The sequence below is a fragment of the Nicotiana tabacum genome, chromosome 10 (genome assembly GCF_000715075.1).
Source record: "Nicotiana tabacum cultivar K326 chromosome 10, ASM71507v2, whole genome shotgun sequence".
Lineage (NCBI taxonomy): Eukaryota > Viridiplantae > Streptophyta > Magnoliopsida > Solanales > Solanaceae > Nicotiana > Nicotiana tabacum.
The window spans coordinates 102,447,404-102,470,552 of NC_134089.1; the positions used below are offsets into that span (position 1 = coordinate 102,447,404).

The 23,149-nt window shown below is 35.9% G+C and overlaps 2 protein-coding genes across 3 annotated transcripts; one reads left to right on the plus strand and one right to left on the minus strand.

The window, feature by feature from the left end:
• The first annotated feature begins 4,354 nt into the window (after window positions 1-4,354).
• Window positions 4,355-7,950, plus strand: LOC107803283 (putative beta-glucosidase 41). Of its 2 annotated transcripts, XM_016626969.2 has the most exons (13): window positions 4,355-4,692; window positions 4,780-4,846; window positions 4,933-4,991; window positions 5,638-5,713; window positions 5,821-5,892; window positions 5,967-6,054; window positions 6,132-6,387; window positions 6,471-6,586; window positions 6,671-6,894; window positions 6,975-7,006; window positions 7,089-7,191; window positions 7,273-7,381; window positions 7,521-7,950. In XM_016626969.2, the coding sequence occupies exons 1-13, from the start codon at window positions 4,570-4,572 to the stop codon at window positions 7,711-7,713; spliced, it is 1,518 nt and encodes a 505-aa protein (XP_016482455.1). In that variant the 5' UTR covers window positions 4,355-4,569; the 3' UTR covers window positions 7,714-7,950. The 2 variants fall into 2 exon arrangements, with proteins under 2 accessions (XP_016482455.1, XP_075079259.1); XM_075223158.1 differs by lacking the exons at window positions 4,355-4,692; window positions 4,780-4,846; window positions 4,933-4,991 and adding an exon at window positions 5,133-5,274.
• Window positions 7,951-8,997: 1,047 nt separating this feature from the next.
• Window positions 8,998-12,686, minus strand: LOC107803284 (uncharacterized). Its single transcript, XM_016626971.2, has 4 exons — window positions 12,212-12,686; window positions 10,713-10,881; window positions 9,739-9,832; window positions 8,998-9,660 (listed from the first exon to the last, which is right to left on the minus strand). The coding sequence occupies exons 1-4, from the start codon at window positions 12,577-12,579 to the stop codon at window positions 9,311-9,313; spliced, it is 981 nt and encodes a 326-aa protein (XP_016482457.1). The 5' UTR covers window positions 12,580-12,686; the 3' UTR covers window positions 8,998-9,310.
• Window positions 12,687-23,149: the final 10,463 nt, after the last annotated feature.

Genomic DNA, 23,149 nt, shown 5'->3' on the forward strand with positions numbered 1-23,149 from the left:
GATAATGCTAATGCAACAGTAAGTAAATGGAATAGGGAACTTTTACGTGAAAAAATCCTTGCTCAAGGGAATAAAAAATCACGACCTACACTGGTAGGATTTCAACTTCACTATGAGAAAACTTTAGATTACAACCTATGCAATCTAGGAATTAAACTCTTAATCCCTCACTAACTTGTAATACACCTATTACAAGCCATTTTGCAATACACTTATTACAAAGACTTCAATTCACGACTAACTCTAGTCACGACACAAACACTGAAGGTTTATGGTTTATAAGGGGTTCCTAATTAAAGCTTCTGGTTAAGAAAAGTAGGAATTACAATGAAGAACAATTATAGAGTTACAACTCAACTAAGGACATACAAGAGACTTGTTGTAGGAACTGGTCTGTAGTAGTGTTGTACTTTGTTCTTGATGCACTTGAGAATTGAATGCTTGATAGATGAACTGTTGGAGTGCTTGAATGAATTCTCAAGTGTTCAAGTGATGTTTTGTTGTAATGCTCTTTGTTAATACAACTTGGATGACATCACTTGGCTTCGTACTGCTGTCAGGGAAACCCAAAAGGATCAAGTCCCCATGTTGATTCTTTATCTTCTGAAGTCATAGAAACTCACATTAGCTTGAGTCCATTGATTGAGTTGTGTACCAAGTGTATCAGGTCCCTTATCTGGTTCTTTGACAGTAAGTTTGTTAGATCATCAAAACATAAAGCTAAGGTACTGTAAATCCATTAGATATGGAGTTTTTTCCAATTAAAGTAACATTAATCGAAATGGAATTACTTATTTAATTCAAAGTCGCCACTTGAGATATTTATTATGGTATCCCAAGTTATCGATTTATTTAAATCCCAAATCGAGGAAATTGACTCTTATTTATGGTCTACGAATACAGAAGACCGGGTAAAGAATTCTTTTAATTCGGGAGAAGGTGTGAGACACTTCCGAGTTTCGTAGTTTTAGCATGGTTGCTCAACTATTAATAATTGGCCTAATTATCTGATTTAATACATATTTGAAACCTATTGCGTATATTTTTACTTTTTAACCGCCTTTAGTAATTATGGAATTTGTTTGAATAAGTCGTGATGTTGCACAGTCGTTTATTTTTGTACACATTATAAATCGCGCCACGTGAAATGCGCCCGCAGTTTACAATATGTTAATTTTTATTATTATTCAAATTTATGGTCGAATCACATGAAATGCACACTTGGGAATTACGTATCATGACTGCGCCACGAGAATCATATTCATAGTCACGATGATTTATTTATTAATCGCGTCTAAAACATCTAGCACATTTGAATTATTTTCCTAGTCTTTGAGATTGTTGTGATGCCAAATTTATGGACAAAATATTATTGGGGAGTAAATAGACTAGCTAACATGATCTATTACTTGGCCTAAATTCTTTATGGTTCAAAACCCACCTTATGGCCCCTTCTTATTCCTTGCCAAGAAAGAAACGATTCCAATTTTTCTATCTATCCAATTTAATAACTCATTTAAATCACTACTTCAACATGCTAAAGCAAAGGCAACATAACATAACCATATAAGTAAGAAAACTAAATCAAAGTCCATAGCATATTTAACAGAAATCGTCCAACCAAACTTACATGTATTCAAATGAATTAATTTTTAAAGCCAATATATAACCCAAATAATACGCAATCAGTACACAATTAATATTAAAGAGATCAGGTATTCTTCATAGAGCAAATGGAATCCATCACGTGCAAATAGAAACACTAATATATCAAAGCAAGTGTATACTTAAAAGGTAAACAATTAGTGAAAAAGATGGATTCGAATGGACCTTGATGAATAAAGCTGAAAATTTATAACTCAATCAGAATAACAAAGTAACAATCGTTGGACCGAAACATCGAAATTGCGAATTAGAACCTCGAATCGGCACCAGAAAATTTGAAACCCAAACGCGACATCAAAATTCGATCTTCGAACGCTTATCAATGGAAAAACTTTACAAGTGACTCAAAACCCACTTCCACATAACTCCAATCTTCTTTATCACAAAACCCCACTAAAATTCCCAAATACTTAACAAAAGCTATCACAGTGGAACTTCCCAAAAAAACAGACGTGAGTTTTTTTTTCGTTTTTCGTTTTTTTCTTTGCCATTTCCCATCAGCTCTTTTTGGAAATTGGGGTGATGTCTTAGCTTCTTAGGTCCTATTGTGAGCGTGGGGTTCAGAACCTCAAAAATGAGGGGGCGGCTGGAATTGAAAAATTGAGAAGGGCCTCTGGTTCGTGAAGGAGGGTTGAGGGTGGCCCTTTTTTTTTTTTTTTTTTTTGTATTTTGATCTCTTAGGAGATTAAAAGGTAGGTTAGGGTTTGGTTATAATTGGGTTTAAATATGGGTGTAAGAAATGACATGGGCCATTAGATTGGAGGGGAATAGATGACTAAGATTAAATCTTGCATTTAAGTGGAGAGTGACCTAATGGGTTGGAAAGAATGAGTCTTATCTTCGGGCCACTAAAATTCGAAAATGAGATCTCAAGTGGCCCAAATTCAATTCTTTCTTATTGAATAAAAATAAAATAAAAATATTATCAAAATATACTAATTAATCTTAGTTGGTAAGAATAAACTATTAAAGTGAACTATATATATATAAATGAAAATATTTTTGGTGTTTTTTTAAATGTTAGAAATATTATAAAATAATAATAAGCTAAAAAATGTTATAAAATTATTTTTATGTTTTTAAACTTATGTTTTAAAATTAAAATTAAAAATTGACTGAAATACTATTAAAACAAAAATAAGTAAATATTTTTAAAATACTACTTTTAAAAGTTACACGAGTTAAAAATTACTTGTGTTTACCGCTAGTATTATGGCAGAATAGTTTATGAAAGACTGTATGTTTTGGTTTGGGATTTCCTCAATTATATATTATTAAGAAGATTGATAATAATTAGTTGTGTCATCAGGGCACTAGAGCTATTTCTCAAGACATGTGGCTAATAATGTTTTGAGGTTTTCTTTTCAAATTTTAAGTTTCTTTACACAAATTTGCACGCACACCAAAAAAGTAGAAACGGCTGTGTTGACAACATACAAGGAAAGATTACTAGAGTTGACGTATAATGGTTGCAACTTCACCCCTACACGAAAATTACTAATATATAGTCATACTTCCGTGCAATTTTAAGCAGTAGCCGAACCAAATTCAACCAAGAAGTGTCTTAGAAAATTACAATGTATTGTTAGATAGAATTATTTATTTTATGTATATTTATTATACGTTGACTCTCAGATTTTTTGTGTATTTAATTTTTTATATTTTGATATCCCTTAGTGAAAATCCTGATTCAGCCACTACTTTCACGCCCATCAAAAGTCTTATCCCTCTTTATTCATGGGCTTGATCAACTCAACCAAAGAAATTATCTTTAAAATAGCTGAATGAAAATTAAAGTCAAACTACAAATTGGATGGATCAGACGCCACTAAACTCTTCATATAAAATTCTTTTATTTTATGATTATGATAACAAAAATTAGATATTTTCTTTTAATTTTCCGTACACTTTCTTATGAGTTACTATCGTCACCAAAGAAGTTGAAACCTTAAAGGCCACTTAGATATGAGGAACAATAGTCGTGAAGGTTAAGTCGTAGGAATCCAATCGGCGGGTTCTACAGACTTGTCACTCCCAGATCACGACGTGTTAGCAAAAGTGCAAAGATGGCATAAGAAGGCAATACTTTATCTTGAGTCACCCAATTTTTTTCTTTCTTCTTTCTACCAAATAAATAAATAAATAAATACTGTAAATATTAAGATATCATCGCGATTTAAAAGGGTGTTTGACTAAGCTTACAAGCTGGTCAAACTGGCTTATAAGCACTTTTTGACTTATCTACGCGTTTGGTAAAATTAAAAGTGTTTATAAGTTAAGTGCTTATAAGCCAAAAATAAGCCAAAAGTCATATGTTGGTCTCCCCCAACTTATTTAATTTCAGCTTATAAACACTTTAGGTTTGACCAAAATATTTACTATTCTATTCCTAAAATATTTCTTTTTAAAACAAAACTCTTTCATATACCCAATTCTTTAACTGCTTATTATTAATTTCAGCACTTTTATCCAAACACGTAACTGCTTATTTTTAAATCAGCTTCAGCACTTAAAAGTGCTTTTCAGCACATAATACTTATCAACTACTCTAAATCAGCTAAGTCAAATGGGCTCTTAATATAAAATCAAATACTAAGCGCTAGTAAATATTTTTCTTATGCCACATATATATATATCGTCCCACCAACTATATATTTCCCTATATTTCTGGCGCAAGAGAAGGGCGAGTGTCTCAATTTCTATCCAACCAAGCTAACATACTGTACCAAAACTACTGAACTACTACAAATGTTTTGCTCTTCCTTGAAGATACAAAGGTTCTCTCTCTATATATATATCAAGTCTGAGCATTTTGCACTTTCTTTTTCTACTAACAACAACTAAACCAAACTTTGACATTTAATTGCTCACCTTATTTAGACAAAAAGGACTCCTCAACCGCCTATGACAATCATCTTTTATCTCTTCACCATCTGCTTGTCATGTCTCTATCTGAACTCGGATTCCATCAGCCGTTCTGATTTTCCAGAGGGCTTCATTTTTGGAACTGCTTCTTCAGCTTATCAGGTATATATATATCACTTTAATTACTTTTTTCGCCCTTTTCCTTGTTTTCCCCTTAATTTGAACGTACTGTTTCTTTTGCTCTTGCAGTTTGAAGGTGCAGTGGATGAAGGAAACAAGGGAATTAGTATATGGGATACCTTCATCAAGATACCAGGTCATTTTCCATTTTTAATCCTTCAAGGAAATATATCGTCTTTTTTAGAAAAAAGTTAATAATATATATTGTTTCTGATTCCATAGGAAGAATACTGGACTTTAGCAATGCGGACACAGCAGTGGATCAATATCATCGCTTCCAGGTAAAATCATGGACCTTAATTAAGCTACATTGATTGCCAAGTACAGTTTTTTTTTATATGTAAATTCAAGTTATTCATTTTCGGGGTACTTCAACTCATTTTGAATTTCATATTAGTACTAAACCTTTTTTTTAATTTCTCATCCGGTATCCAATACCCACATTGGAGCCCGACTAATTCGGATTCGCGCCAGGAAGTCCTACGTTGGGGTAAAGCGCTCCCTCACAAAGGCGACTCCATACTCAGGGGCTCAAACTCGAGACCTCTAGTTAAGAATGAAAAAGTACTTACCATTCCACCACAACCCTTGTTGATATATAGTAGGAGTACTAAACTTTATTAGAACCACATGTAAGCATGCTTTCGGCTAAGGATTATCTTTGCAGAAAAACCACGAAAAAATGGAAAAAATAAAAGGTGCTGTATGGACAAGTAGGGTTACCTAATCATTTCATAATTAAGCACCGATTGATTAAAATAAGAGAACACACATCGTACTTATCACCTTTAAAAGATAAGAATAACAGTTGCTTCCACATCAGGGTATTCTCTAGGGAAAAAACTACAAAAAAAAAGAGCCTCTTGTCAAAAGTCTCAGCTTTGTCGTTATTTAACTAACTAATACGAGGTGACTTTGACATTACAGAGTGACATAGAGTTGATGAAGAAAATAGGAATGGATGCCTATAGATTTTCAATATCTTGGACACGAATATTTCCAAGTAAGATTTTCTTTCTTCTTTTTTCTTTTTTTTTTCTCCTCTTTTTATTGAGACTATTTTTTCTTCTATTTTGCTTCCTAGCTTACATGTAGCATTATATGTCACAGATGGAACAGGGGAACCAAATCCAGAAGGAATCCAATACTACAACAATCTCATAGACGCCTTACTTCAAAAAGGTTACATTAAGTAACATGTTATCTACAAACCAAACTTTATACATATGAAGCTAATCATTTTGTTGTAAATTCAGGAATTCAACCCTATGCAACACTGTTTCACTGGGATCTACCACAAATGCTTGAAGATTTGTACGAGGGATTTTTGAGCTATCGAATAATGTATGTACTTCAACGACCATACGGTCTTTCAGAAGTGAAGCACAAATTTTCATCTGATAAACTCTATTTCATTACAGACATGAATTTGAACGATACGCTATAACTTGTTTCAAAGCATTTGGGGATAGAGTAAAGCATTGGATCACCTTTAACGAGCCTCACGGTTTTACAATTCAAGGTTATGACTCAGGAGTTCAAGCTCCAGGAAGGTGCTCTATTCTTTTCCACGTTTACTGCAGGAAAGGAAAATCGTCTATCGAGCCATATATTGCAGCACATAACATTCTGTTGTCTCATGCTGCTGCTTATCATGCTTACCACAAAAAGTTCAAGGTATATGTTAATGACTACTTAATTAAAAAAAGAGAAGGAAAATAGTATTTGGACATTCTTTTCTTATTCACCTAGTATTCCAGGCAAGTCAAGGAGGCAAAGTGGGGATAGCATTAGATGCTAAATGGTATGAGCCGCTTTCAGATTGCGAAGAAGACAGAGCTGCAGCAAGTAGAGCAATGGATTTTGGACTTGGCTGGTAATTTTAGTCATGTATTTATTGTAATAATGTGAATTGGGGGTGAAGATAATTGAGTGATATAACGAAAATAAAGTGACTCAGGTTCCTTGATCCACTTCTACTTGGGAATTATCCTCTTTCAATGCAGAAGTTGGTGGCAGAAAGACTGCCTGAGATCAGTCCCGAGGTGTCAAAACTGCTCAAGGGGTCTTTGGATTTTCTTGGCATCAATCACTATACCACGTTATATGCTCGGAATGATAGAGCAAGGATCAAGAAGCTTGTATTGAATGATGCTTACTCTGACTCTGCTGTGATAACTACCCGTAAGATATCAAAAGTACTATTACTATTTCATTTGGATGATGAATCAAGAGTATTAACTGATGACCCTTTGTTTCTTCAGCTTTCAGGCGTGGAGTCGCAATTGGAGAAAAGGTATGCTTAGCTAGTTGCTTGTGAGACTTTCATATTTGCTTCAAGTGGTGATTTTTTTCCTCAAGAGCATGTCATCCTCCAGGCTGCATCTGGTTGGCTGCGCATTGTCCCCTGGGGCATTCGGAAATTAATGAATTACATCAAAGATAAATATGGAAACCCGTTGGTGATTATTACTGAAAATGGTAAGAAATGTCATCCTACACAAGTAAGAAACATTGAGTAAATATGAGTAATAAAGCCATGCTTGAATTTCTTGATTGCAGGTGTCGATGAACCTAACAAATCGCGTATCACATTAAATGATGCGTTACAAGATGACAGCAGAATAATTTACCACAGAGACTACCTCTCAAATCTTTCTGCTGCCATAAGGTGCTTACTAGTCAGCTGGCTTCCCTATACTAAAACTTTGATTTTGGTGCATTTCAGATTACTTCGCTTCGGAATAATTACTGATCTCCTGGTTATTCTGTTCATACATCTAATTTAACAAAAAGTCAAACTAATGCAGGGAAGACAACTGCAATATCAAAGGTTACTTTGTTTGGTCACTACTTGATAACTGGGAATGGAACTCAGGTTATACTGTACGGTTTGGACTATACTATGTAGACTTCAAGAATAATCTCACAAGGATACCAAAATCCTCTGCTAAGTGGTTCAAAAGCATGCTGATGTCAAAGAGAAACCTGAACATAGAGTAAAGAAACCTGCTTAATGCGTTTGAATACGCTGATGACAGAAGCAAAGATGATACTGTAAAATTTGATCAATGTATATTAGTATCATTTCTTGTACATTTTGTGACATAAGATACTGTAAAATTGGATCTATGTACATTAGCTTTCATAGCCTGTAAATTTTGTACCATTAACGAAGAATACAGGACATAGTTGAATGCAATTGTTCAATAAAATACAAAAAATTCAGAGGAAGATGAAGCATTTGATGTCTGTTCTCTTTTCTTTTTCCAGATCCAGCTAACCCATTCTGTAGCTCAAAAAGAATAGTTAAGGGTATAGAGAATGACAACAGGCTCTGCAGATTATGTCGCATAATTTGCTCAAGTAGATTTGAGATTCCTACGATCAGTGGTGGACTAAGTAGAAGGAAGGGAGTTCACTAGACCCTTTCTATCGAAATTATACTCCACAAATAGGGTAAAAATGATTTTTTTTTAAAATTAGATGTAAGTTGTTGAATCTCCTTGACATGAAGAAAAATTCTGATGAAGTGGCAAAGGAGTTCAAAATTTGCCAAGTTCAAATCTCGTATACGACATTCTATTATTTTTTTAAATATCCTTGTATAAATTCCTGACTCTACCACTTACAATATTACAATAAACAGCAACTGTTCTCTTGGAAAACTAACTTTTGGATCGGTGCCTTTCCTATAACATGTAGTAAATCCTTTACATTCCAAAAATCACAGATTGCCAACCGATTTTTTATTACTTGCGTGATCCCACATATTTGTGCGTGCGTTTGAGAGCCAACAATGTGCAAATCTTGCTCGACGAGTTTAGAAGACGGAACCACTCATAGTTTAGAGTCTTGTTTGAATGAGAAAGGTCTTCTCGCTGATGCTTGGAGTGAAAAATGACCTCTAGCTATCCCCGTTAAAAATCTTTTTATAACCAAAACTAAAAAAAAATAAAAAGAAGACATAAGCAATAGACTTTTGAGTGCAGCATCCAGGAGCAAAGAGAAATTGGTACATCCAGGACATATTTTGCCATAATTTAGAGATTCCGTTGTAAGTGCCATTATGGAGAAAGAGTCCAATCACCACCCATGAGGGGCAAAGAACCACTCAGTTAAAAGCCAGAAAAATGAAAGAAAAATAACGACCATACAGCGACAAAAGTTAGTTCTGCATCTAACTCCATATTATCAAGGTTGAAAACAGTGACGGCAAAACATCCAATTTCGCCGTGCGTGGAAGAAAACGGACAGGTTGATAAAAAGAAAAAACCGGATACCATGTAGAGAAAATGCACTTTGATCTTTAAAAGCCCTGCAAAATACATATTGTCCCCCACAATCCAAGTTAATGTCACATGCAGATGCAGCCAGTGACTGCTAAATGCCAAAATCATCTTACCGCTCAAGATGAACCTGAGTGAAGAAATTGAGACTTTAAACACTTTCAAAAACGGCTTTATTTAATTTACAAGCCTCGTCGGTAAGTCGATCATAGTCCCTATTCAACCAAAACCATCAATACTTCTACCAAAAGAAACTGTAACGCACAGTTATGTAACTTCGGCAATTGAAATAACTTCAGGGACATTGATAATTAATGGCGTTTCAGGACGACAACCATAATAGCCATGATTGCCAAGCCGATGAAAGATGCTCCCAACGTCTTTTCCGCAGCGCCTAACTTAGCACTTCCATCAGCTTCAATAAAAACCTTGTTGCCTCCGAAGAGATTGTTAAAGTAATCTGATAAGCTGCTCATCATATCGATCACTGTTTGTGTCACTGTACGTTTCACATTCTGCAAAAAACCTGTAAATGAATTCTTGGATTTAGACTCTTCCGCCTCAGATTTGGAAAACGCACTCCTTGGAGATGACTGAGAAAAGGAATCAGTATCAGCAACGGACTCATCCATCTTTTGATCCGAGTCAGGGAAGGATGCACCTGCAATAATGGGAATACAGTAAGAAGCTTGGACCATGATGAGCATTTTGAAGAAAATCAAGGACATTCATTTCTCACTGGTTTTCTGTGAGACGAGGAATTCTTGAAGGGCTGGATTCTGCAGTACTGCAGTCCACACATTTGGGTCACAGGCAATTGAAGCAACAACACTCTGGGAAGCGAGAAAAATGAAATTAACATTAGCAAACATGGAGTACTCGTGACCTCCGGACACTCCAAAGAGCTTCACAAAGTTGTTATATGTGTGCACTCGGATGCCAATATGAGTAACACTACAAAAATAAAAAAGACTCAAGCAGATTCTACTTCTAATTCTATAGCACCTAACCCGTCTAGGCCGCTTCGTGTTCACGCCTCTGTGATAAAATTTGCATTAAGAAACCTAACAACACCGGCCCTTTAAACCCGCAAAATTGAATATCATGGCAAATTACAATAAATGAATTTTCAGAAAATAAAATAAACACGCTGATGAAATCCCTAGCAGGTGAACTGCAGGGGCAGGGGACGTTATCTTGTACGGTCATTGCCATTCTAAGAGTCAAATTATAGTTATGTTAACCAACCTGCTGCTTCTTTGAAATTTAAAGACAGCATCTCACAGATCAATATTCCACTCTACTGAGATAGAGCTCTTCTACAGATGTCAACATCTAGCGAGTAGTGTCAAAAGAAAAGTCATATAAGCTCCATCCTACTGCACACTGGCAAGGATGAACAGCTATAAATTCTCTAGTCATTCGCACCTCCAAGAAAACATCCTCTGTTCAAACAGATCTCACGGGTACAAGTAGGGACTGTTTATACAGTTTAATTTTGTATTTTAACTAATATTTGATTCTTGTTCTCTTGACCAGATCTTCATATTTGGTCAAATTGAACAGTCATATTCATTCCTCATCCTAGTAACTGCTTATACTAAAAAATTAAAAGAAATAATTGCTATATCAAGTGTTCCTGTCAGGAACATATAGTGGTAGATAGGATAGGAAAACTCAAAATTCGAAAACATAAATGACAAAGCAGAAAACCTGAGCTGCAGGAGTTTCACTTAGAAACCTAAATGCCTGTATAGCATGTTTCGGCGCGGACGGAGTAACTACAGTCTCGCTGACAACACAGGCTTTTGAGAAGGGCAATAAGCTTGAGCCGGAAATACAAGAACCTCCATAATCACTAGCAGGTGGGGACAAATATACCCTGTAAATTTAAGAAGCATTTTGAATTACCACTATGTTAGTAGTTGATCGCAATAACTATCAGATCAGAAAAATATCTTTTGCGCAAATATAACGGCAGAGTGACATTGAGAAGTCAATATCACAACCAAGTACAATATATCCACCAAATCCCAGGCCATAAATCTTTGCATGTGGCCAAAGGTTCATGGTTAATGGCAGTATGAAAAGATTAATGGTACCAAAATTATTAGCAGATGAAAAGATTAATGGTACCAGAATTATCAGCAGCTCGAGAGCCTAATTGACAAGCTATTTTCATTTTTATATTCCATACAAGGAAGAATTCAGCATGAAGTTCTTTTTCCTTCTCCTTTCCCTTCATCCTTTACAGGTCCAATACTAAGGTATGTCACTTTACTAACAGTCACAGAAACGAGAGCATCTGAACTCTCGCAAAGTGTCACACAACTATAGTACTTATGAGAATATGCAGCTCATGACACGAAATAAGTTGAAAAGGCCCTTTCTTTTTCCGGCAAAAACTTTCCGCATCTGATGTTTATAGAGGCGGATTCAAAATTTAGGCTCTATAGATTCACCGTTTAAGGTTTTTAGTATTGAGCATTGAGCGCATTGTATTTTCAAAATTATGGGTTCTTATACAATGCAATTTTAGTGAATTATTACACATGTGCTCAACGATAAAAGTAATGGTTTCACATGAAGTTGGTAACGCAATGCATCCCCCTCTGGATATTTACACTACTCAAATGAATACATGATACATGCTTTAACCTACAATCTTATCACTAGATCATAGTTAATTAGACACATTATCACCTTAATTTATGAAGTAGCCACGGTAGCACAGTATGATTTTGGTCTAAACACCAGGTTTGGGTACGTTTTAAACCTTTTTTGAGGGGATAACCCAAAACGCCTTAACAGCATAAATGCCTTACTTAACTTCCCTCCGTTTACTATGCGTGTCAATATGAATAGTAAACACAACCCTGCAAAGTTATTTGCAGTCAGTTCCACAGACTAAAAGGTGCCTCCTTTCAAATTTTACTTCGTATTGGGATAATTCCATGCTACATAGAAGTGAAGCAACATAGACAACATGTCCCGTTTTATTCGACCGAGTAAAAACAGATTGAACAAAAGGTTTAAATAGCAAAGAGTGTTCTCAATCTAACCAATCAACGGAGTATTCACTCAATACTTTGCAATTGAACATTTATTCTAAAGTATCCCATTGTGTTGAAAGAAAACCAATAGCAACTAAATTTAGTACAGCAAAAGAAAAAAAATTCTCGTGAAGGAGAAGTTAGATAGTTAAAGCGTACTTTTCGAGAGCGTCTTTGAGATCAGAAGTAGCTTCTGTAGCTTCCTGGAGAGAAGGTGCTCCACCGAATACGACTCTTGGCAGCGGCTCACCAGACTTCACCATCATGTCCTCCTCGCCGCCGGCCATCTCCCAGTCATCAAACTCCGACATCTTTTGCACCGGAGACACATCGATTGAGCTACCATGAACCACGCCGGACTTGACATCTTCCGAGGATGATGTTATCGCGGACACCGACACCGGACGGACGACGTTACGTGCGGCTGTAAAAACTGGATGCTCCGCCGTTACAGAGCGGAAGCCGCTGTTCGCGACGGTGACTCCGGCTACTTTCGCCGCTGCTCTGAACGCTCCTCCGCCACCCATGATTTTCGTGATTATCTCTCTCTTTCGAATTCGACGAAGAAAATATGTGACCCAATTCTTTAAGGAACGAAGAGAACGATTGCGTGTAAGTTTCGTGGTAAGCGAGGAGTCGATGACACGTGTCAATGATGTTGCTTAGTTAGGAAGATCTTTGTTGTTCGGATAATATTCCCAAATAAAGAAAAAATTGACTTGTGATTTTTTTTGAAAAGTTGAAGATTAACTTTAAGCTTCAAGCTTAATTAAAAAAGATTGACATTGCTATCAAAAATAACGAGGGAATATATATATTCCTAAAATGTTTAGTTAAACGAATTTTAACTGATATCTCATACCAAAAGAGAAAATGATGAAAAAAGAATAAAAGGAGAAAATAATTAAAAAGAAAAATGGATAACTTATCTACGCACTTTGTGATGAAGTTTATCAAGCATCCTTAAATATGTCGTAAGATTTCAACTTTACTTATACCAACTTTCAAAATCATCTAATGTAAACAATTATATCTTTATTATATATTTAGTACTCCAACATAAAGTCATGAAAGATAAATTTACACTTTTGGTGTTAATAATAATTAGTATTAGTATCAGAGTGTGATACGCGATTATTATTAAAAAATATCAATCATATTAAAGTAAAATTTAATTTATTTGAGCATATTTGATCATACATTTTAACAAAAGGATAATTATCATCTTATTTTAATGTAAGTACCCAATAATAAAACTATATATAATTAAATTTAATAAATCATATAATCATTAACTTTTGATGTAACTCAAATGTTATAATTATATAGTTTCTGCTACGACCAATCTGAAAATATAACGTAATTCAAAACGAAGAAAATACATTATAATTAAATGGGTCTTAAAACTTCTTTAGTTCCTGTTTTTCTAGCTTCATTTGTTTCTTATTCATCATCATTTGTAAAATCTTCAATCACTTCCTACCTACTTGTAGCTTGTGATATAGATCATAAAGTAGTTCATTCGTAAATATATATTTATTTGGAAATATTTCGCTATGAGATAATGATTCGTTTTGATTTATAATAATAGCAAAAGAATAATGAGATAAAATATTATTTTTGTTTGGATTCACAAGGTATTTTGACTCGGGTGGAATCACCATTATAATTGGGATGATTATTTATTGCCCAACATAGATAAAATTTGAAGGAATTACAGCCCATGTCACTTGGCCTAATAGCCCAACAGAAAATGGCCCATATTTGAAGTTCTTACCCTATTTAGCTCATGTTGTACATAACTTGAAAGAAGTTTTTCAGCCTTTAGCCCACTATTAAAGACATACTTTTAGGGTTTTTATTATTTTCTTCTTTCTTCATTCTCTTCTCTCTCTCACCGCCTCTCACTTCTTTCTTTCTAACCCACATAGATCCCTCATCTTCTCTTAAACTAGCCCCCGCTATTCCCCCTCCTCTACCCCCCACGTAGTTCTGCCATTAATGGCTCGAAGAAGGTCGGGCTCCTACTCCGTCGTCCATGGTGGCAAGCAGAAGAATGAAGAAGATTTTTGAAAGAAACATGAAAATACACACAGATTTGAAAATAAATGGCTCTCAAACTTGATTTGCACCAACAAACAACCACTAATTTTGGAAGATTTTGAAGTTTGAAGTTCTGGTAATTTTGGAAGAGTTTGAAGTTTGAAGTTCTGGAAAATCATAACTATGTAGCAGGTTGTATCGACACTGTATAATAGTGTATAATTGTGTATATAGATATACAGACACCTCTTATACACTATTATACATGTTTATACAATATTGTATAATTGTGTATGAATGTGTATATTTGTGTATAATGTTGTATAAATATATATTTTTCCAGTTTATAAGGATGTATATACATTGTTAGCGTGTAAGAGACCTCTACGGAAGTTTGACACTTCCTTCTCTTCTTCTTTTTCGTGTATATGCTATATGAAACAGATTTGTACGCGTTGGAGGAATTCTATATTCATTTATCAATTTTTTATTTTTCTTTTATCCTGTTGGATTGCTTCAGCAATTGCACATAAAAGTGTTTGAATTTCTTACCTTCAGATAATATGTATTATTCAGGATAGGATTTTTGAGTTGTGTTGTGGCTTTTTTGCATTTTTTTTATCAAATGCTTAATAATCAAAGGAAATCAAGAGAATGAAAATAACTGGTTGTATAAAGAGGGAACAATAATAGTAGTTGATTGTGTAAAATAAGCTGTTTTTCAGGAATTAGCCGATTATTTTTGGGCTATAAATTTGCAAAGTGATATCTAGGCTATTATGTTGCAAGTCAGGTGTGTGAGTTGTATTTATGTGAAATTATCCCATAAAATTTTGCTTCGGTAACTCAATTCGTAAGTCTTATAACGATTAACCTCTGTGTCATTACACAATATTAAATTTTGGAGTTACACATATACTCATGTTTATAATGAAAATCATTTCATATTTAGTAGACTATTACATTATCTGTTCACTTTATTAATTATAAATTTAAATCGTCATTTATTTCTTTGACAATTTTTATTTTTTCTAGAGAATAAAATAATAGTTCCTACTTTTATAAATTTATTATATTTTTAAAATTTTAATGAATTGCTTGTAATTCCTTTATTTAGAATTTTCTTATCATGATCAAAAACTTTCTCAATTCAAACTCAAATAAGTCTTATGATTTATTTTTAAGGTGATTTTTCTATTATTATTTTTTTTTAAAATTGTTGCTTATCGTTATTGCATTATTCTTTACTTAATATTGTTACGTTATCATACGATTTTTATTAACTTGCGCTTGATTTAATATTTAGCCATTACTCATCTTTTAATACAATATATAAATATAATTTTTCTTCCTCGTGATTTTTTTAAACTTTTGTTTTAGAGCTCAGAATTCTTTCATTATTTGAAGTTATCAATAATTGAGTATTATATATTTTATTTCATTTATTTTTTCAGTTAATTTAAAATATAATTAGCCTCATATTATGTAACGACCCGACACGTCGTTTTGAATATTTGCACTCCACTCGATTAATTGATGGTATGAATAGCCCCATATAATTTATTATGACTTATGTCAATTGTCGGTTTTGGTTTTCATGTTATTCGGAATCGATTTGGGAGAATGATTCTCAACTATAAGCTTTAAATTTGAAAGGATTGACCAAGTTTGACTTTTTAGTATTTGAACTCGAATTGGATTTTTGATGGTTCCGTTGGGTGATTTTAGACTTAGGAGCGTGTTCGGAAAATAATTTGGAAGTCTGTAATTTAATTAGGCTTGAAAAGGCTAAAACGGAAATTTAAGTTTGGAAATTTGACCAGGGAGTTGACTTTTTGATATCGGGATCGAAATTCGATTCTGAAAATTGGAATAGCTCCATTATATCATTTATGACTTGTGCGCAAAATTTGAGGTTAATCAGACGTGCTTTGATGGGTTTCGACATCGAATATGGAATTTAGAAGTTCAAAAGTTCTTAGACTTGAATCGACGGGTGATTCGTGTTTTATCCTTGTTAGGTGTGATTTGAGATCCCTGAGTAAGTCCGTGTTATGTTACGGGAGTTGTTTGTATAATTGAATGGGATCCCGAATGGCTCAGGTGAGTTTTGAGCAAGTCCGAGCATTTCGGCACTCTGATGTTGTTCTGGAACGTTGGAAGTGCAGACCACACAATTCCATGTGCTGAGGCACATTTTTGAGTGTTGTAGCAGATGAAAAAGTGCTACAGCAAATGAAAATGTGCGGTCGCAGGACCTGGGATGTGCGACCACACTTGAAAATGTATGGTCAACACTTTGGAAAGCAGCTTTGGTACTATATAAATGAGGGTTAGGATATTATTTCACATTTTGGACTTTGGAAGCTCGATTTGTGATGATTTTTCGTGAGTTTTTTAAGAAAATTATCGGGGTAAGTGATTCTAACTCGGATTTGGTTAATATACATGAATATATCACTGACTTCATCATCTAATTAATACATTGAGATGGAGATTTGGAAAAATTGTAGAAATTTCATAAACTATAAATTGGGGATTTGAAGGTCGAGTTGCGATCGGAATTGGCTAATTTTGGTGTGGTTGGACTTGTGAGTGAATGGGTGTTCATATTTCGTGACTTTTGTCGGATTTCGAGGCGCGGACCCGGTGTGATTTTTTGCCGATTTTGGATTTTGGCTAAGGATTTGATCTTTATCATTTGGAATTATTTCCTTGGGCTTTATTTGATGTATTTGAGTTGCTTTTGGCTAGTACTGAGTCGTTCAGAGATCGGTACGCGCGAGATGGCATTTTCGGAGCATCTCTTGGCTTGATCGGTATTGGAATTGGCTTGTTTGAGGTAAGTAACTCTTCTAAACTTAGTGCTGAGGGTATGAAACCCCGAATTACGTGTTGTGTGACTGGTATTGAGGTGACACACATGCTAGATGACGGGCGTGTGGGCGTGTACCCTGTGGCGTACGACTCCGTTGTTTCTATGGTACTGTATAGTGGTCCTATTTTATTGATATCTGTGGTTTCACCATGTGATAAAGTAACTGCACTGTCAATCATGCTAAATATCATGTTTTAGGCTTTATACTGATATTGTTAGAACCCATAGTGATCGTTTTTTGCTGTCATCTCAATGATTTTATTGATATTTTGTACTCAATCATATTCATGCATTTATATCGTTTCTCAGTCTCATCTATTGTTTATTGATACACCATATCATTGTTGTCGGGCTAGTTTCATGACATTGTGAGCCCGTGAATGAGATTGGAGAGATTGATGATTGAGTGAGGCCGAGGGCCTGAGTGAGAGTGATACTATGGGATCGGGTTGCACGCCGCAACATGATATATTGATTATATTTTATGGGATCGGTCTGCACGCCGCGATGATATAGCGCTTGGGCTGAAGGAGCCCCTCCGGAGTCTGCACACCCCCAATGAGCGCAGTTGATTATATATTTATATATAGATCGGGTTGCACGCCACAATGAGCTTTATGGTTGTTTGTATATGGATCGGGTTGCACGCCGCAATGAGACTTATGACTGTATATATGTGTATCGGGTTGCACGCCGCAATGAGTATTGTATAGCGCTGAGAGATTGAGTGTGTTGAGTATTGAGCACGATAAGAGAGAAATGCGAGATAGTGAGATTCAGTACTCCGAGAGTGTGAGTACATGAGTTCATCACTGAGAGGCATTGCATCTGCCACGCGTACTTGAGATACATGCATAGAGATGCATTTCCTTTTGTTGCCCGATTTTAGTAACATTCATGATTTTACCTGTATCTTGACATGTAGGCATAGAGATGTACTTTCCTCATGCTATCTAAAAACGAATCATTTACCTGATGAAAGGTTTTTGGAAAAAATTACAGTTTTCAAACTCACTCATATTTTTGACGATTTTGGTAAAGAATTTGGGTTTTTACTGATATACTTGAAAAGCGAAACTATTTTCGAAAAACTATGAAAAGGCTGAGCATTTTATCTCAAAGCTACTTCTTTATTTAATTGCTTTACACTGTTATGAACTGCTGTTAGTTATTGGTATTGGACCCGACATACATTTCAACTCGTCACTACTTTCAACCTAATGTTAGGTTTGTTACTTACCAGTGCATGGGGTCGGTTTACTGATACTACACTTCTGCACATTGCATGTAGATATTAGTTGCTACTGTTGTTGTGTTCGATGATTGCTGGATTTGAAGGTTTACCCGCGTCCCTGTTGTAGATGCCTCTTGTTCATGGTAGCATTAGATTTATAAAACTCTGTTTATGTACTTTTCAAAACAGAGATGTATTTACTTCATATCAGCTTTGTAAACTCTATTCTTAGAAGCTCATAATTTGTACTACCAGTTCTTAGAAAATGTATAAGTTTCATATAATTTCTTCCCTTTAATTGTTTTATTAATTTCATTGGAAATGGATAATTGTTAATTGGCTTACCTAGCGGGTTGGGTTAGGTACTATCATGACAAGTTGGATTTTGGGTCGTGACAGATTGGTATCAGATCTCTAGGTTTATAAGTTCTACAAGTCATGAGCAAGTGTCTAGTAGAGTCTTCCGGATCGGTATGATGACGTCCATACCTATCTTCGAGAGGCTACATGGCATTTAGGATATACTTTCCATCTTTATTTCCTTATCATGCGGCATCGATTTAGCTTTAAATGTAATCCTTTGAATTCCTTCCACGCATTCATATGCGAAGATGAGCGCTCGGTATCAGTTGTGCATCGATGGCTTGTGATTCTATGGATGAGGTGCGAAATGTGATTTCAGTGCGCTGATGATGGGATAGTCTGGAGGACTTAAGGCCGAGTTTTGACTGTAGCTTGAGCGTAGAGATGTTGATTGTGTGAGCATGTGCTTTTGGACTTATACGTCCGATAGTGTCTTTATTAGTGGAATTTGTGGCTTGATGAGTGGTTATATCGCTATACGATGAGTATGATGTGACAGCAGGATATGTACATATGGATTTAATGTGACGAGAAGCGTTTGCTTGAGATGTAAAAAAGACTATCATGTGCTTGATTTCTGTCTTGATGGGACCGCATAGTCTTGACTTATGAGTGTATTAGAATGTCCTTCATGTTATTCAATTGTGGGACGAATAGGATTCTCATGTCTTGTTGATAAGTTCAAAATCAGGAAGATTAAGTGATTTTGTAATAGTTACGATTGTGGAAGGGTATAAAGAGATGTCATCTCGAGGCAGAGCATGTGGGTTATCTCCTACGGGGTGTCCTGAGGGTCGTGTGATTCATATGTTATTTTGTAGCGAGTTCTCTTTTACTAGTGAATTATATGTATTGCAATTTGAGTTTGGATCGCTTATAAGAGTGGGCTTGACTATTACAAGGGTGAATGCTAGCGATTTGCAGATGATTTGAGATATTAGATGGTTTGTGTTGCATGAGCTTATGAAGGATTTAGTTGAATCTCACTATGGTATTATGACAATAATAGAGTATGGGCATTATGAGCTATTATGTGTTTTGATCTATGGCTTTGAGCCAAGTGGGGGAGTCTGATATTGATAAGTTGATTGCACGGTTATGTATTGCATTAGTTTCGATTGAGGTATACTTGTGAAACAGTTAGGGCTTGCAGAGGTCGATTTTGATGATGAACTAAGCAAGGAATTTCTGGATACAAGTTATGTTACACTTTAAGGGTATATGTGAATCATGGGATTATTGAGTTTTTATTCGTAAAAGATGTAGTGTGCATAGAGTAGGGCTTCACTCGGTTTCTTAGAAATGTGGATTACTTCTTAGGGTGTTGGTGTGCAAATGGGGCACATGTCATTCGGTCTGTTTGATCAGTTGAGATTTGAGCAGAGTGGATGACTCTGGAGAATGATTCTAATGGATTCAAGATTTATATGTAGCAATTGGGAATCTTCAGGGTATGTATATGGCTAGGAACCAAGATTTACATTGGATGGTGTTGAGACTTGTGGCATTTCTATATCCTTATGGATTCTACATTTCAGTGTTAGGAAGGTGAAGTAAACAACTTTAAATTCACAAAAGGTTTCTTCAGAGTGGTATCTTAGTTGTGGTACTTTTGGGGTGTTTAAGAGAGCATTCAACGGCTTATGAGCCTTAGGGCAGTGTGGTCTTATGCTAGGGTCGCGTGGGGAAAATTTTGGTTAAGGATAGTGGTATTATGACGAGGAGAAGTATCAATTTAAAGGTAATTCGGGAAGAACTCGGAGAGTTAGGACAACTTGGTAGTAGGTTTGATCAACACAGTAATGAATGTAATCATTTCCTTGGGCACTTAAGATGTGGCTACTCTCTACAGGTGTTTTGTGGTAATGCTCTTGGGTCTTTGGTGACCTGCGTGGCTTGGTTGAGTTAGAAAGATTTAGTTCTGATGGCTTGATTAGGTGCAAATGAGTTTCAAAGAGTTCTCAATAGTTTCTACCACGGTTCGAGGAGTATATTTCCTACTGGCGTGAGGAGCATGCGATGTATAGTGATTTTCTCCAGATGAAATCAAATGAAAAGTTTTTGGCTAATTGAGTACGTAGTTGCTTGTGACTCGAAGTGGATTGTGAAGTTCTCGTATTTTCATATGATGGCATGGTATATGCAGTGTGTCGTGTGGGATCGAGATTTGCATGTGCAAGGTCACGAGTCAGTTTTGGAGGGAAGGACATGAATTCTTAGGCAGCATGGATGATCTCAGATGACTAATAAATGATATTACTATTTGATATGGCTTGACGAGAGTATACATTTTAGAATGGGCATTGTTTTTTGATTTATGGATACTTCATTGGTATCATGACACCCTCCTAGTCAATCGATTGCTGATATTCAAATCTTGTTTTATGGCATAGAAGGATTATAGAAGTATTCCTCGTAGGATGATCGTATGTGGGAGATGTGGACATTCCGGCGGTAGAGTTGGGATCTGATATGGTTATTCGCGTGTTATATGGATTTGGAGACTGGGATTTCTCAGGAGCAGATTATTTCATAGTGGTGGACTGTGAAGTTGTGACCGAAGCTAGCTAGATGATAGTACGTGTTATGATTCAGTCATTGTGGACTTTCGGAGGGTTATTTATCTATTTGTGGGTGACTAGAGCAGATTTGGGGGTCCATTGGTAGGCTGAGTTAGGGGTCCATTGGTAGGCCCAAAGCCAGATTGGTTGGCTCCATACTACTATTATTGAGGGATGTGCCATTCAATTGTTGTTGAGCTTATTCGTGTTCTGAGATGATCTGTGAGTTACTCTTCTATGCTACGAGGAGTTTATGGTGTGGTTCTATTTGGGCTTTATAGCGGAATTCAAGCGAGATGAGTATTTGGGTATTGCATGATTGATTGTAGGTTGGCTATGTTCTTTCTGGATTGTGGTATTGTGTTAATTGCTCTCCGTGGTTATGGTAATGCACTTTGGGAACTTGATGTCGAATTTTGTGTGATTATTGATTTTGAGCAAGGTGGCTCGAGGTATATAATATGGATCAGCGTTTGGATGGGGTCACGCATTGTAGCGAAGTTATATTGAGGTATGATCCTTAGTGATATATTTGTGTGTTTTGGTTATACGGTGTGTGATGGGTTCTTAGCATTGTGTTGTGGTAGTACCCGTTGAGCTTGCAGGATGATTCTATTGTTTGAGTCATTTTCCATGTTTGAGTACATTAGAATGTTGCTTATTGGTGCATAGATTGCACGGGTTGTGGACTTAGATTGTATTGATGTGTCATGTCACTAGAGTGGTCGTGTTGGATGAGATGAGGTCATTGGACCTAGAATGGATACTATCAGAATTGATTACAACATGGTTGGAAGGATAATATCGAAAGTCGGCTTTGAAATTTGCTATAGTTCAAGGACGAACATATGTTTAAGCGGGGGAGGATGTAATGGCCCGACTGGTCATTTTAAGCATTTGCACTCCGTTCGATTGTTTGATGGCATGAATAGCTCCGTATGACGTATTATGACTTATGTGAATTGTCGGTTTTGATTTTCAGGTTATTCGAAATCGATTTGGGAGAATGATTCTCAATTAGAAGCTTTAAACTTGAAAAGGTTGACCAACACTTTTTAGTATTTGACCTCAGATTTGATTTTTGACGCTTCCGTTAGCTCCGTTGGGTGATTTTGGATTTAGTAGCGTGTTTAGAAAATTATTTGGAAATCTATAGTTTAATTAGGCTTGAAATGGCAAAAATAGAAATTTAAGTGTGGAAGTTTGACCAGGGAGATGACTTTTTGATGTCGGGATCGAAATCCGATTCTGGAAATTGTAATAGCTCTATTATGTCATTTATGACTTGTGCGTAAAATTTGAGGCCAATCGGACGTGCTTTGATGGGTTTCGACATCGAATGTGGATTTTAAAAGTTCATAAGTTCTTAGGCTTGAATCGAAGAGTGATTCATATTTTATCCTTGTTAGGTATTATTTGAGACCCCGAGTAAGTCCGTATTATGTTACGGGACTTGTTGGTATAATTGAACGGGATCCCGAATGGCTCGAGTGAATTTTGGGGTGAGTTTTGAGCAAGTCCGGGCATTTCGACACTCTAATATTATTCTAAAACGTTGGAAGTGTGGACCATACAATTCCATGTGCTGAGGCACATTTTTAAGTGCTGTAGCAGATGAAAAAGTGGTGCAGCAGACGAAATGTGCGGACCGCACAATTTTGTCTGCGACCGCACTTCATGGTGTTCTGCAGGTTCGTTGGTCCAACTTCGGAAGCTTATATCCTTTGATCCACAAGGCATTTGGAGATGATTCAAATATGAAAGTTGTAGTCCTTTGTGTCTAGTTTTCCGAAAGGTAAGCAAATCATCATTTGGACATTTGTACAGGTAGTTATGGCCATTTTACTAAAGTCTGGTAGGGAAGAAATTGCTGAAGTGCGGCCGCACAATTTGGATTGCGGTCGCAGGACCTGGGATGTGCGACCACACTTGAAAATGTGTGGTCAACACTTTGGAAGGAAGCTTTGGTACTATATAAATGAGGGTTAGGGTATTATTTCATATTTTGGACCTTGGGA

Excerpts from the sequence above, each read along its gene's own strand:
- LOC107803284 (XM_016626971.2), bottom strand. The coding sequence starts at position 12,579 with ATGGGTGGCGGAGGAGCGTTCAGAGCAGCGGCGAAAGTAGCCGGAGTC. Across the intron at positions 10,882-12,211 it reads CTCAAAGACGCTCTCGAAAA|GGTATATTTGTCCCCACCTG; the intron begins GTACGCTTTAAC and ends TTAAATTTACAG. Across the intron at positions 9,661-9,738 it reads CCTCGTCTCACAGAAAACCA|GTGCATCCTTCCCTGACTCG; the intron begins GTGAGAAATGAA and ends CCATTATTGCAG.
- LOC107803283 (XM_016626969.2), top strand. The coding sequence starts at position 4,570 with ATGACAATCATCTTTTATCTCTTCACCATCTGCTTGTCATGTCTCTAT. Across the intron at positions 5,714-5,820 it reads TTGGACACGAATATTTCCAA|ATGGAACAGGGGAACCAAAT; the intron begins GTAAGATTTTCT and ends TATATGTCACAG. Across the intron at positions 6,895-6,974 it reads CTCTGCTGTGATAACTACCC|CTTTCAGGCGTGGAGTCGCA; the intron begins GTAAGATATCAA and ends TTGTTTCTTCAG.